This window comes from Ostreococcus lucimarinus, chromosome 8, assembly GCF_000092065.1.
Source record: "Ostreococcus lucimarinus CCE9901 chromosome 8, complete sequence".
In the NCBI taxonomy this organism is placed as follows: Eukaryota; Viridiplantae; Chlorophyta; class Mamiellophyceae; order Mamiellales; family Bathycoccaceae; genus Ostreococcus; species Ostreococcus sp. 'lucimarinus'.
This window is the reverse complement of record NC_009362.1, coordinates 296,615-309,452: the sequence shown is the minus strand read 5'-3', so window position 1 is coordinate 309,452 and position 12,838 is coordinate 296,615. Positions and strand designations below refer to the sequence as shown.

Below are 12,838 nucleotides of genomic sequence, written 5' to 3'. Positions count from 1 at the left end.
TCCGGGTGTCTGAAAAAGCGTCCGGGGTCGCGATTTTTGTGTTCACTTTTCGTCGTAAAACAGATTCGTCGCGCGGATATATGGGAAAAAGTGCCGCGCGCGGCGAGATAAAGATCCCGGCGTGGGCACGCTGACGTGGCGGCGATCTCGGTCGGTCGGTCGGTCGGTCGTCAGAAGAGTCGTCGGTCGGAAGAGACGTCGCGCGTGAGACTCACGCGTCGGCGTCGGACGGCGAGGCGTCGCTCGCGAGCTCGTCGAGAATGTGCGGGGCGTGGCGCCAGGCGAAGGCGTCGACGGAGGCGAGGAGCCGCGGGACGGCGATTTGCGCGCGGTAGAGCGCGCTGCGCGCGAAATCGACGCCGGGCTTCGCGAGCGGAGCCAAGATTGCGTCGATCGTCGCCTTACGCTCGGCGCGCTTTTGGTCGTCCGTGAGCGCGCGCGCGCGCGTCTTGGCGGACTTGGCCTTCGCGCGGGCGGTTTCATGCGCGGCGGGCGCGGCCTTTGGACGACGGAGCTCGTCGACGAGATTCGCCACGCTCGCGCGCCAGAGCCTTTTCATGTAGTACTCTTCCTTGTAGTACGCAGACCATCCCTTGACGACATCGTGCGGTAATCGTGCGAAGATTTCGTTCAAGTAAGCCCAGAGCGAATACTCATTTTCTAACTCGCGATCGATGACCGTGCGTTTCCGTAAGCATTCCTTGCACATGCGAACGCCAAATGTAAAATTTGGCTTTCGCATGGTCCGGTGCTTGTCGCACTTCTGGCATCCAGTCGTGTGCGCGAAATAACACATATGTCGCTCAAGCATACTCGCAGGGCGAAGATCGCGGCTATCGAGCACATCCGTGTAATGTCGCGCTCTCTCGTTGCACGTCGCGTACAGCGTCTCGCCAAAGTCGCTTCCGAGAAGCGCGCGCAACTGTTTATTCACGCATCGAAGCGCGAGCAGCGCCTTGGCTCGAGCTTTAAACACAGTCGCGCTTCGATCGACTTCACGCGCCACGGGGACGTCCGCGGGACCCTCGAAAACCGTGCGCTTGATCGGGCCAAACGCCTGGTGCACGAGTTTGTCCAAGATGATGCTCCATACATCGTTCGGCAAGTAAGAACCCCGGTTTTCGTCTGCGCGCGGTGGCTTCTTCGTCGTGCGACGACGCTTGCGCGCGGACGCGTCGATGTTGTCCTCTTTCGCGGGTTTCGTGGGTTTCGCGCGTGGCGCGGTGCGCTTACGTTTCGTGGCGCGAGGCATGGTTTGAAGTTCCCACGTCGCGCGCGCGACAACGACGTCGAGAGCGACCATGAAATTTTTATCACAACTCGGTGTGGGCTAGGGTACGCCGTCATGCGACGTTCAGAGTGAACGTCATAAGTTAACCCACGTCGTCTATCGCGCGGTGAAGCTCGGAGAAGGCGCGCACGGCTCGACACGTCGATTCGGCGAGTTGGATTTGCTCGCCAGCTGGATCGGCTTCGCCGCCGACGCTCGCGGCAATGCGCTCAGCGGCGGCACGACGCGCCAGAGATGCGCGCTTCGCAGCGACTCGAATCCGCTTACGGTGAGATTCGTCAGTCAAGGCGTCGTGAACCAATCTAGCACGGTCTAACTGAGCCATCAAGGACGCGTCGAGATCCGCTCCGGCGAGATCAAACGTCGCGCTGGGCGTTACCGCTGGAGGTGATACGACCGCGTCGGCGACGCCCGAGGTGGGCGCGAGTGTCAGTGTGCATCCGCACAAAACGCCGATCAGCGCAGAGATGATGACTACCGCGATCCCGATGCTCGACTTGTTCTTTGCTCTCTCACTCTCGTTCGGCGTCGGCGTCGGCGCCGGCGCAATCGTCGCTCCGCCCGCCGCCGCTGTCGCCGTCATCATCGCCGTCCCTTCGTTCCCACTACTTCTACTACTACGAGCGCGTTCATCTCTGGTCTCTTCCACCACATCGCGCAATATTTTCAATACTTCCTCCTCCACGTCATTCGTCTCGCGTTTCTTGAGCTTGAAGACCTCCTCCGTCGCCGCCCGCGCTTTCGTCGATTCGACGTCCCCATCGAGACGTCCGCGCCGCATGGCGAGACTTCGCTGCAGTATGATCTCCCGCGGCGTTCGTTTCGCCGCCGTCGTCGTCGTCGCCGTCGTCGTCGTCGCTTCCGCTTTGGCCGCGTCCTCCGGCGAAACGGTTACGCCTCGCCTCGCCTCTCGACCCGCCGCCGCCGCCTCCACCACGTCCGCGAATCCCCGCATCGCGCGCGCGCGCGACACCACCGACCGCATTCCTCCCTCGCGCCCTCCGTCTCCCTCATCTCTCTCCGCCGTCGCGTCCCGCGTCCGCCGCGCCGCGTCTCGCCACCGCCGTCCCGCCGTCGCTCTCGCGCTGTCGTTCGGCGCTCGACTCCCCGTCACCCGCGTCGACGCGTTCCACGTCCCGCTCGCGGGCGTCCGCGGCGATCCACTCCGTTCGCGTCGCGCCTTGGCCGTCGTCGTCGCCGTCGTCGTCGCCTCGGACGTCGTCGCGTCATTTTCAAACGACTCGAGCGCGCGCAGCTTCGCGCGCAGCGACGCCATCGCGCGCGCGCGCGTCGTCTCGCCCGCGCGCGGCCTCGTCGAGCGCGCCGTCGACTCGCGCGCGTCGGCTCTCGTCGGACGCGCGCGCGTCGCGCCCTGCCGCCGCACTCGTCGTCGTTTCGTCGCATCGATTCGATTCGCGTCGATTCATTCGTTCGCGCGTCGACGTCCCGACGACGACGCGCGCGCGCGATCGCGTCGACGCGCGCGTCCGCGACGCATGCTCCGTCCGCTCGCCGCGCGCGACGCCGCGGCGATCGGCGCGAACCGCGCCGGTGGGCACGTCCCGACGCTGATCGCCGCGCTCGTCGCGAACGCCGTCGACGCGCGCGCGCGCTCGATCCGCGTCGACGTCGCGATGGGACGATGCGAGGGCGCGAAGGCGAACGTGCGCGTCGTCGTCGCGGACGACGGCGACGGGATGACGCGCGAGGACGCGCGCGAGCTGTGTCTCGCGCTCCGAGAAGGCCGAGAAGAAAGTGCCGGTTCTGCTTCCGGAATCGGCGGCGCGACGCGCGGGGGACGAAACCGGAGCGGAAGGGCGCTGGTCGCGATCGCGGGAGCGGTGAGAGTGTTGAAAATAATATCCAGAGCGCGAGGGTCGAGCGAGCCGGCGATGGAGTTGACGCACGCGTGGGATGAAGACGGGAACGGGGACGGGGGCGCGCGATTGGAGACGAGTCTGCGCGCGTTTGACGAGGACGCGACGACCGTGAGGTTGGAGGGCGTGTTTTGGAACAACAGCGTCGCGATGAAGCGATTGAGTGAAAGAAAGACTGAGTTCGTGATGGAGATGCGGTCTATCGTGTTCCACGCGTGCCTTTTGAGGCCTAATCTGGGCATAACGCTTCGCGTGGACGATGCCGTCGTCGAGCGCGTGGAAGGGAACCGATCGAGCGTACTGGATGGGTTGGGTCGAGCGTTCGGTGACGACGTCGTGAGATATTTACGTCCGGTGGAGTACGATTCCGATGACTTGCGCGTTCGTGGATATGTCAGCGCGCCCGATCGTCGGCTTGGGTCGGCTGAGTTGCAGTACGTGTACGTCAACGGAGACTTCATCCGCGGCAAATCAAACGCGCTGCATCGAGAGATGATTCGCATCGAGGCCGATGCCTTTTTAGGCCACGGCGCAAGAAACATAGGGAAAGGATTTCCAGCATATCTGATATCGATCGAGTGCCCGGAAGACGCATTCGAAGTGACGTTTGATCCGAAGACGACGTTGATTGAGTTTGAAAATTGGAACACGGTTCTTTCTGTTCTTCGCAAAGCGTGCGTGAACGAGCACGCATGGCCGATTCGCGACGATTCCCCAAACGACGACCCACCACCAAATATGAATTCAGTTGTTGATCCACCGAGAAATCGGCGCAAGATGAGTGAACGGGGACGATGCGAGTGCTGCCCGAACGACGGAGAAGGACCATTTGCGAAATCAATGCTGCGACGTCTGTCGCGAGACACCGAGCCACCTCGTTCGCCGTCAAACGCGGCGGCGGCCTTGAAGACATGGTCGAACCCGGTCTTTGATTCTGAGGTCCCGATTCTTTCAATCGAAAAGACAGCCGCGAGTTCTGCGCTTCGTCCCCCACCGGAGCTTTCGCGAGAATGCCTGCTTTCAATGAGCGACGGAGAAGAGAGAGTTCGAGTCATCGACCAGGTGGGAAAGAAGTTTATCTTGACGGTTCTGGACGACGATATCATAGTTGCATTCGATCAACACGCAGCTGACGAGAGGATATCACTCGAAGAGCTTTGGGCACGCGTGCTCAGCGACGACGTGCACGTACCGACGCAAGAAACTCAATCCTCCGTGCTCTGGGCGACGCCGGTGAGCGTGGAAGAGTTCAATACTTTGAATTCAAACGCCGCACTCGTGCGTCGCTGGGGCTGGGATTGGCGGAACGACAACGACGACAACAATGAGACGGTCGTCTACCTCACTCGAGTCCCGACGATTCGCGGCACGTCGTTGGGTGGCGACGCACTTCGACAGTATTTGTTTCAGCTACAAACGACGTCGACGTCGACGAAGCAGGCTCCGAGACCGCTTCACAGATTACTCGCGAGTAAAGCGTGCAGAGGCGCCATCATGTTCGGAGACACCTTGAATCGCGACGAGTGCGAAGCGATTGTTCGCGCTTTGCGTCTGACCCAAATGCCGTTCGCCTGCGCGCACGGCCGACCGACCTGCGCGCCCTTGGCGCGCGTGCCCAATCGAGCAACCCTCGAGCGCGGAGAAAAGTCAAACTTACCAAACATTCGCGCCTGGATTCGCGCGCGCGCGGCGAATAAATCTTAGATTCGAAACATCATATCATATGCGTCGCAGCCGCCGCGAGCCGAGCCGTCGTCGCCTCTCGTCCCGCCGCCGCCTCACTCTCGAGCGCGTCATCGACCGCGTGAGTCCATCGCGAGCGTCATGAGCACCGAGAAATCGCTCATGCGATTGAAGGCTGTCGATCTCAAGAAGCGCTGCGCCGACGCTGGGCTCGACGATAGCGGCACGAAAGCCGATCTCGTGGGAAGATTACTCAATCAAGCGTCAAACGAAGATTCTTCGCCCCCGGACGCCGGCGATGCGCCCGAACGCGTCGTCGCGACGGACGCCGACGACGCAAAGTTAGAAGATGCGGACGTGGATGCGGTCGAAACCGACGGGAGCGGCGATCACGATGATTTGCTGACGCATTTAAGAGAGAATCCGTCAGACGCCGCCGGGTGGGAACGGTGCGCGAGACTGGCGTTGGCGACGACGATTCCGAGCGCTCGACCGCTGTTCGACGCCATCACCGAACAGTTCCCTCGATCATCGTTGGCGTGGTGCTGGTACGTCGACGCGGAGCTTTCGAAGAACGATGCGGGGACGCCGGACGACGAAGCGATCCGCGCCATTTTCGGGAAGTGCTTGATACCGTGCCCGAGCGCGTTGCTCTGGCGAAGATACGCGTCGTACATGGCGAGCACGAACGATGTGACGACAGAAGAGGGGGTGAACACAATGAAATCGGTGTACGAGTACTCCGTGGACGTCGTCGGCGAGGACGCGGACGCTGGTGATCTTTGGATGGACTATTGTCAGTTCTTGCGCAGCACCGAGGCGACGCTGATTGTCACCGACGTCGCTGTGGAGCAAGCGCCGAGTGCGAGAGATATGATCGTTCGCAGGACGTACCAGAAGGCGATTTCAGTGCCGATGCACAAATTAGATGCAGTTTACAAGGTTTACGAAGCGTTTGAGCTTGAGAAGAACAAGGCGCTCGCGAGGGCGTTGTTGCAGGAAATAGCGCCAAAGTTGTTGCTCACACGCACGGCGCTCGGTAAGAGGAAGAAGGTGCTCGCCGACGTCGTCGTGGGCGCGGTGTGTGTTGATCCAGTGCAGCGCGGTGCGGATGGGTTGACTTCGATTATTTGTCCCGCGTTCAATGCCGCTGGGTGTAGAGGTTGTGCGCGCGCGCACGAATGTAAATTTTGCGGCTCGCCAGCGCACGGGGCGAAGGCCTGCAAGAGTGGACGATACGCGCTTCTTGCGGCATCACCCACGGCGTGCGCAGCTCAATGGGCAGAGATTATCGATTTTGAGAAGTCAAACGTGCAAAAGCTTGAAGGTGCAACGCCGAATGAACCGTCCCCACAACTCTATGCGCGCGTGAAGCACGCCTACGAATTAGCAGGTCTGTCTCTCGGTGAGACACCTGAGTTTTGGCTAGAGTACGCGCACTGGCACGAGAGCGAGAATCGTTCAGACGAGGCGGTGGAAGTTTTACAGCGAGCGCGGGAGGCGTTACCGTATTGCACGCTTATCACTTTTGCGTCGGCGGATATCGAAGAGACTCGCGGCGACGCCGACGCGTGTAGAGCCATCTACGAGTCCGTGCTTGACGCCTATGAAGAGAGCGCTGACGAAGCCATCGAGCGAGGTGAGGAGATAATGATGCCCTCGGATATAATTCTAACGTACTGCGAATACGTTCGCGCGTCGCGTCGTGTTGGAGATCAAGATTCGAGTCGAAAAGCTTTCATGCGAGCCCGTAAGGCGCCCGGGGCGACGTGGGAAATTTACGCAAACTCCGCGATGATTGAATGGCAGTACGATAAGAGCGATAAACCGGCGAGAAACATCTTTGAGCTCGGGCTTAAGAAATTTTTGACGTCGCCAGACTACGTCGAGCGTTATGCCGAGTTCTTGATTGGCGTGAACGATGTTGCCAATGCCCGAGTTTTGTTTGAACGTTCCCTGAGTGAATCGCCGTCGATGAAGATTTGGGATATGTTTGTCGATTTTGAGCGTTCGCATGGCACAGTGGATACGATTTTAGATGCGGAGGCACGGCGTAATGCCGCGTGCGGGGCGACGGTCATTAAAACGAATCTCTTGAACTCGTTGTTAGGGAGACACACGTGCATGGACATTCGACCCGCGAGCGAAGAATACTGCGATTACTTCGCGTCGCTTGGCGCCGTCGTGCCCATGCGAAGAATCGAAGCTTCGAGCATTTCCTTCGCAACGCTGCGCCAAGAACGACTCGCGCGAGTGGCGGCCATGGCCGCCGTGCCACCACCCGCCGCGCCCACGGGCGCACCGACGCGTTCCGCGAAACCTCCTCCTCCTCCGCCGATCGAGAAGAAAAAGCTTCCCGGCGCGCTCGGCAAGTTCTTCACCAGCCTTCCAGGACCTGTTGCCTTCGCAAAGTTCCCTCCGCCTCGCGTCGATGCCGTCTTAGACGCGTTGAAGAGCACCGATCTGAGCGAGGCGGCCATCGAGGGATATCTCGACGAAATGGGTTACCAAGGCGGCGAGAAGCGAAAAGCCATCGAACTCATCGACGATCCCGCGTTGACGGCTTCTCGCGCCTCGGCGTCGAGCAAGCCACCAGTCAAAGACGTGTTCAGAAGTCGACAAGGCAAGATGCAACGCGCGCAAGCGGAGTACCAGTGAGCGAAGCACCAGTAATAGACGTAGCAGAATGAAATCAAGAGTCGATGCGCATCGTTATCACATTATGGCGTTTGATCCTAAATCGCGTCTCGTCCGCGTCCGCGTCGTCCCCGCGTTCCCCGCTCAGCCCCCGCCCACCTGCTCCATCATCGCATCGATGCAATCGCCATCCTCCATGTCCATCTCCTCCGGCGTTTGATCCGGCCGCAACCGCTCACCGTCCATCAAAAATCGAACCGCGTTCGGCTGCAACGCCTTGCGTTGGCAGTACGCGTCGAACACCTTTGAAAACTTCGTCGACGGTCGCACCTTGAAGTGCACCTCGTTGTTATCCTGCCCATCGCCGCGCCGCGCGTTCGATCGTCAGTCCTCTCTCGCCTCGCTCGCCTCTCGCGCGCGCCTCGCGCGTCGTTCCCTCGACGTCGACGCGATGACGTTTAAAATCCATCCATCCATCCCGCGCGCGTCTTCGCCGCCCTCGCGCCGTCTTCGCGCCGTCTTACCATGTCCCGAACTTTGATGTTGATGTGATCCTCCTTCACCTCCTTCTTCACGTCCTCGTCGTCGCTCATCGTCGTCGCGGTTCGTCGTTCGCGTCGCCGTCGTGTGTCGTCAGACGACGCCGCGATGCCGGGCGTCGCGAAGACCGCGACCGAGATCGCGCGCGTCGCCGCGCGCGTCTTCGGCGCGCACCTCGGCGACGGTCGACCGAGCGGGAGAAAAATCCTGCGCGCGCCGCTGATCGGCGAACGGCTCGCGGCGTACTACCCGAAGACCATGGCGGCGCTCGATCCGCTGTTCACGGCGCCGGACGAGACGCGACGCAAGGTGAAACTCGAGCGATTGAAGCGACGAGGGAAAGGGCCGCCGAAGAAGGGCGAGGGGAAGCGCGCGGGGAGTAAGTGAGCGCGCGCGTCGGCGAGCGCGCGGCGACGCGCGACGCGCGCGGGACGAGAGGGACGCGGGGCGAGAGGGACGCGAGGTCGAGCGAGCGACGCGCGCGAGGACGACGCGAGGTCGAGCGACGCGCGAGGGCGACGCGACGACGCGCGAACGGACGGTGCGTTGAATTCTAAAGAGCGTCATCGCTCGATGCGTTGTATTATAATCGAAGGTTGTGGTAGCGAACGCGTCGGTCGAGTCGGGGCGTCGGCGCGGCCGCCGCCTCGCGCGCCGCACTTCGCGAGGCGATGCCGACGAGCGCCGAGGTGCGGCGCGCGCGCGCGTCGCGTCGTTCGTCGCGCGTGGAAGATGGCGCGCGTCGTCGCGAGGCGCGCTGTGGACTGACGCGGTCACGTCTCGAACAGGAATTCGCCGCGCTCGTGCGCGTGGTCAAGGATGCGCAGCGTCGATTCACCGCCGCGCCGAGCGAACACCCGGGGTGCGACTTCAAGGCGTGGCTCAAGGCGAACGTGAAGCGACCGGAGAACCAACGAGGCGATCCGAGCCGGCACACGGCGGAGACGCTGAGAAAGTTTGTGGAGACGCTCGGGACGGCGCTCGGGACGGCGCGCGTGACGGCGCTGACGAAACACGATCAATGGCGGAAGAAACGCGCGGAGTGGGACGAGTGGGGCGACGACGAGGTCGTCGATGCGAAGGGTGATCGAGCGTGGGCGCTGGTGCGACGAACGCGAAAGCATGAGGGGTTCGCGGAGGCGTATTATCGGTTGCCGTCGCACGAACCGCCGTGGCGACGGACAAAGTATCGACCCGTGCGTTGGTGCGTGGAGAAAGAGATGAAGCCGAGGTTGTTGGGGGTGGATTGTGAGATGTGTGAGACGGATGACGACACGCGAGCGCTCGTCGGGGTGTCCGTGGTGGATGATGAGGGAAATATTTTGTTGAAGACGCTCGTGAAGCCGCCGGGGAACATCGTCGACATGAGAACGGAGATTACTGGGTTGAAGGCGGAGAACGTCCTCGCGGCGCCGACGACGTTGAGCGACGTGCAGGATAGACTCGTGGAGTTGTGTAAACCGGGAACTGTGCTCGTGGGTCATTCGTTGATGCATGATTTGAAGTCTTTAAAGATTGACCATCAACCCGTCATCGACACTGGAATGTTGTTTCGTTACAAGAATCTCCCTCGGTCGACGCCGAGCTTGGCGATTTTGTGCGAAACTTTGCTCAAACGAAAGATGAGACAAACTGAGGCGGGCTATCACGATTCCGTCGAGGACGCCAAAGCGGCATTAGACTTAGTGTTATGGGCGGTTCGCGAGGCGAAACCCATCTTTGAGGTGGACGCGCCGCCGCACAAAGTGGACGCCGAGGACCTGTGCAAGCTTTTTATCCATCGCATTCCGCGTGGGACGAGCGCGGAGGCGTTGAAGATGGTGTTCGAAGAAACCGATCGAGCGCACATCGAGAGCGTGCAGGGAAGCTTTCTCGATGCGACGACGACGGACTCCGCGGCTCTCGGCGGCAAAAAAACCACCTCCTGCCTCGTCACGTTTACCGACACCAAACGCGCCAACGACGCGTTCGAACGTCTCGACGGTGCGGTAACGAAAGATGCAATCGGTCGCGCGCAGAAGTCTCGCGCCTTACCGCTCGATTCCACCGATCGATCCGTCAGCGTCGTCGTCCGTCGGATGACGTCGAGCGGTAGCGTCGTCTCCGCCGGCGCCGCCGCAGGCGCCAAGCGCCCGGCGAACAGCGTCCCGGCGACGGTTCCAAAGTCGAAAAAAGTTCGTCAGCGCAAGCCTAAATCGATCGCTCTTCCCGGCGATAAATCGTAGCCCGGATTCGCGCGCGCGCGTCGTCGCGACGCCGTTGTAAAATCAGAGCTTGAAATATTTACCGACTTCGACGTCACTGCATCGCGCGACTCATGCCCGCCCTCGCGCGCGCCGTCCTCCCTAACCTCGCGCACGCGCGACGCGCGCGACGCTCGCGCACCGCGCAGCGCTCGAGCTCCGAACGGCGCGCGGACGACGCGATAATCGCCTCCAAACCCGTCGTCGTGAGCAGCAATCCAGCAAACAACGCGTCGAAAGCGCTGCTGCAGGAGGTCCGGCGCGCGCTCATTCCCACCGGTGCCGACGCGGCGAAGGTGCTGAAGGCGACGCAGAGGTTTCAAGAAGCGTTCGAGGCGGGCGAAGACTTCGAGACGACGGTCGCGAAGGCGCTGGGGTACTCGAGCTTGGCCGAAGCGCCCGAGGCGCAGCGAAAGTACGCGGAGAAAATCGCGGAGAAGTTGGAGTCAAACGCGAGAACGCTGCGAGGCGAGATCGAGAGCGCGACGAAAATGTATGATTCTGGGGTGTATGCGTACGGTCGTGGTATGTACGACGACGCGGTGAAGTGGTTTAAGGCGGCCGAAGACGAGACTAGCGAGACGAGTCTACTCGGCGGACGGATTCAGATTTACAAGGCGCTCGCGCTGGATGCGTACGGCCAAGGGGATAAGGCGTTGGAGATTTACAAGTACCTGGAGAGCGTACATCCGGAGAAGTCTATTCGGAAGCAGGCGGAGGAGTTGCGGTTCATTCTTGAAGCGCCGAAAATGGAGATTGCGGCGAACGAACGCGTGGAGGTGCCGTTGCTGCGCGATCCAGATTCGTTCGCTCCGTACAGCGATAAATGGTCGACCGGTGCCAAGGCGAGCGCATCCGGTGGGCGAAAGAAGCGAGAAAAAACGTTGGAAGAGCAGTACGGTCAAGAGGCGCGCGAAAAGTTCGACTACGAAAAACTGAGGCTGGGCTTACAAATCTGCGGCGGCGTCGCCATAGCGTGCGGTGTTGCGTGGTACTCGACGACGCTGCGCTGAGACGTAGTGGAACGAAAGTTGTAAAATTATGAAATACATGGAAACGTCTTCGCTCGCTTTAATCCTTGGCGTCTTCGATACCAAACTCGCTGATGGAAAATTGCGCCTCCGATTCCGGCAGCACGGGAGAACACACGACTTTCATCACTCTGTTCTCTCCGCGCCCCTTGCGAAGGGCTAATCGCGTCGTGCTCGCGTGCGCCATGATGTTCCCGCCGATGGGTTTGAGCGCATTCGCTCCCGCGAATGGTCCGCCTTCAGGGTTAGCGACGACTTGGTTCGATACGATGACGGCGACGCCGAACTCATCCGCGAGACGGGCGAGTTGGCGCAAAAATTTCCCGAGGTGCATCTGACGCGCGCTCAGTTCACCGCGACCTTCGTATTCGGTGCGGTAGAGATTGGTGACGGAGTCGATAATCATGAGCGAGAATCGCGTCTCCGCCATCATTCCTGCGGCGGCGAGCAAAAGTTCGCTCTGATGTTCGACGTTGTGCGCCTTGGCGTACGCCACGTTATCCAGCACCGCCGAGGGATCCATGTTGAATCTCTCGGCGATCTGAATCAACCGCTGCGGACGGAACGTGCCTTCGGTATCGATGTACAGACACTTACCCTCGCCACCACCGTGCTCGATCGGCATCTGGCTCGTCACCGCGAGCGTGTGCATCAACTGCGTCTTCCCCGTCCTGAACTCGCCGTAAATCTCCGTCACGCTCCCGCTTTCGATCCCCCCCTGCAACAATTCGTCCACCTTGGCCGAACCCGTCGTGATATATATCGTATCCTGACGCTGCTGATCGATCATCTTCGCCGTCGTGAATCCCGCGGGCACGATCGCGTTCGCTGCGTCGCTCGCGCGTCGTCGCGTCTCTCGTCAGTCTCCTCGGGTGCTCGCTTTCAATCCATCAAACGAGGCACCTCTCGCGTCGCCCTCGCGCGTCGCGCCCCCCCCGCGTCCTCGCGCGTTCGCTCGCGTCGCCTCGCCTCGCGCCTCGCTCGCACCCGCTTGCTTCAGCTTCTCCACCTTCTGTTCCGACAGCCCCTTGATCGATTGCAGGTGCTTCCTCGACGCCGCCGCGAGTCCCTCCACCGTGTGCACGCCCGCGTCGCGCAGCTTGCTCACGTCGGACGCCGCGATCCCAGATTCCTGCGTCGTCCGAGTCCGTTCGGCGTCGCCGTTCGTTCGTCGTCAGTCGTCATCCGCGCGAACGCGCCGTCGCGCGTCGTCCGTCGCGTCCCTCGTCGCGCGTCGCGCGTCGTCGTCGTCGTCGTCGTCGTCGTCGTCGTCGTCGTCAAACGACTCGTTCGAATCGCATCGCGTCGTCGTTCGCGTCGTCGTTCGCGCGCGTCGTCGCGCGTCGTCGCACCTCGAGCGCGGCGATCGGCGTCGTCGTCGCGATCGGTTCGTCGCGCGCGACGTCGTCGTCTCGCGCGAGCGCGCGGTCGTCGACGGCGCACGCCGACATCGCGATCGCGTCGCGAGGTGACGCCGCGACGGCGCGCGTCACCGGGTGGACGCGGATCGGTGTGTGGGTAAACAGTGCGGTGTGT

The 12,838-nt window shown here is 61.5% G+C and overlaps 8 protein-coding genes across 8 annotated transcripts; 5 read left to right on the top strand and 3 right to left on the bottom strand.

Moving 5' to 3' along the window:
• Positions 1 to 211: 211 nt before the first annotated feature.
• Positions 212 to 2,246, bottom strand: OSTLU_16435 (predicted protein; the record flags this gene model as incomplete). Its single annotated transcript, XM_001419087.1, has 2 exons — positions 212 to 1,330; positions 1,383 to 2,246. 2 exons carry the CDS (start codon positions 2,244 to 2,246, stop codon positions 212 to 214), a joined length of 1,983 nt encoding a protein of 660 aa, XP_001419124.1.
• A 2,365-nt stretch (positions 2,247 to 4,611) lies between these two features.
• On the top strand, positions 4,612 to 4,803 carry OSTLU_9885 (predicted protein; the record flags this gene model as incomplete). Its single annotated transcript, XM_001419303.1, has 1 exon — positions 4,612 to 4,803. A coding segment is annotated over one exon (192 nt), but the record flags the coding sequence as incomplete, so codon positions are not given.
• Positions 4,804 to 5,013: 210 nt separating this feature from the next.
• OSTLU_42368 (predicted protein) lies at positions 5,014 to 6,915 on the top strand (the record flags this gene model as incomplete). Its single annotated transcript, XM_001419302.1, has 3 exons — positions 5,014 to 5,919; positions 6,079 to 6,444; positions 6,499 to 6,915. Coding segments are annotated over 3 exons (1,689 nt in total), but the record flags the coding sequence as incomplete, so codon positions are not given.
• Positions 6,916 to 7,632: 717 nt separating this feature from the next.
• Positions 7,633 to 7,848, bottom strand: OSTLU_42569 (predicted protein; the record flags this gene model as incomplete). Its single annotated transcript, XM_001419086.1, has 1 exon — positions 7,633 to 7,848. A coding segment is annotated over one exon (216 nt), but the record flags the coding sequence as incomplete, so codon positions are not given.
• A 288-nt stretch (positions 7,849 to 8,136) lies between these two features.
• On the top strand, positions 8,137 to 8,415 carry OSTLU_33044 (predicted protein; the record flags this gene model as incomplete). Its single annotated transcript, XM_001419301.1, has 1 exon — positions 8,137 to 8,415. The coding sequence occupies one exon, from the start codon at positions 8,137 to 8,139 to the stop codon at positions 8,413 to 8,415; it is 279 nt and encodes a 92-aa protein (XP_001419338.1).
• Positions 8,416 to 8,699: 284 nt separating this feature from the next.
• Positions 8,700 to 10,273, top strand: OSTLU_33043 (predicted protein; the record flags this gene model as incomplete). The annotated part of the gene is made up of 2 exons (XM_001419300.1): positions 8,700 to 8,717; positions 8,817 to 10,273. The coding sequence occupies 2 exons, from the start codon at positions 8,700 to 8,702 to the stop codon at positions 10,251 to 10,253; spliced, it is 1,455 nt and encodes a 484-aa protein (XP_001419337.1). The 3' UTR covers positions 10,254 to 10,273.
• A 72-nt stretch (positions 10,274 to 10,345) lies between these two features.
• On the top strand, positions 10,346 to 11,284 carry OSTLU_87987 (predicted protein; the record flags this gene model as incomplete). Its single annotated transcript, XM_001419299.1, has 1 exon — positions 10,346 to 11,284. One exon carries the CDS (start codon positions 10,346 to 10,348, stop codon positions 11,282 to 11,284), a length of 939 nt encoding a protein of 312 aa, XP_001419336.1.
• A 58-nt stretch (positions 11,285 to 11,342) lies between these two features.
• Positions 11,343 to 12,753, bottom strand: OSTLU_33041 (predicted protein; the record flags this gene model as incomplete). The annotated part of the gene is made up of 3 exons (XM_001419085.1): positions 11,343 to 12,130; positions 12,290 to 12,434; positions 12,655 to 12,753. The coding sequence occupies 3 exons, from the start codon at positions 12,751 to 12,753 to the stop codon at positions 11,343 to 11,345; spliced, it is 1,032 nt and encodes a 343-aa protein (XP_001419122.1).
• Between the last annotated feature and the right edge of the window lie 85 nt (positions 12,754 to 12,838).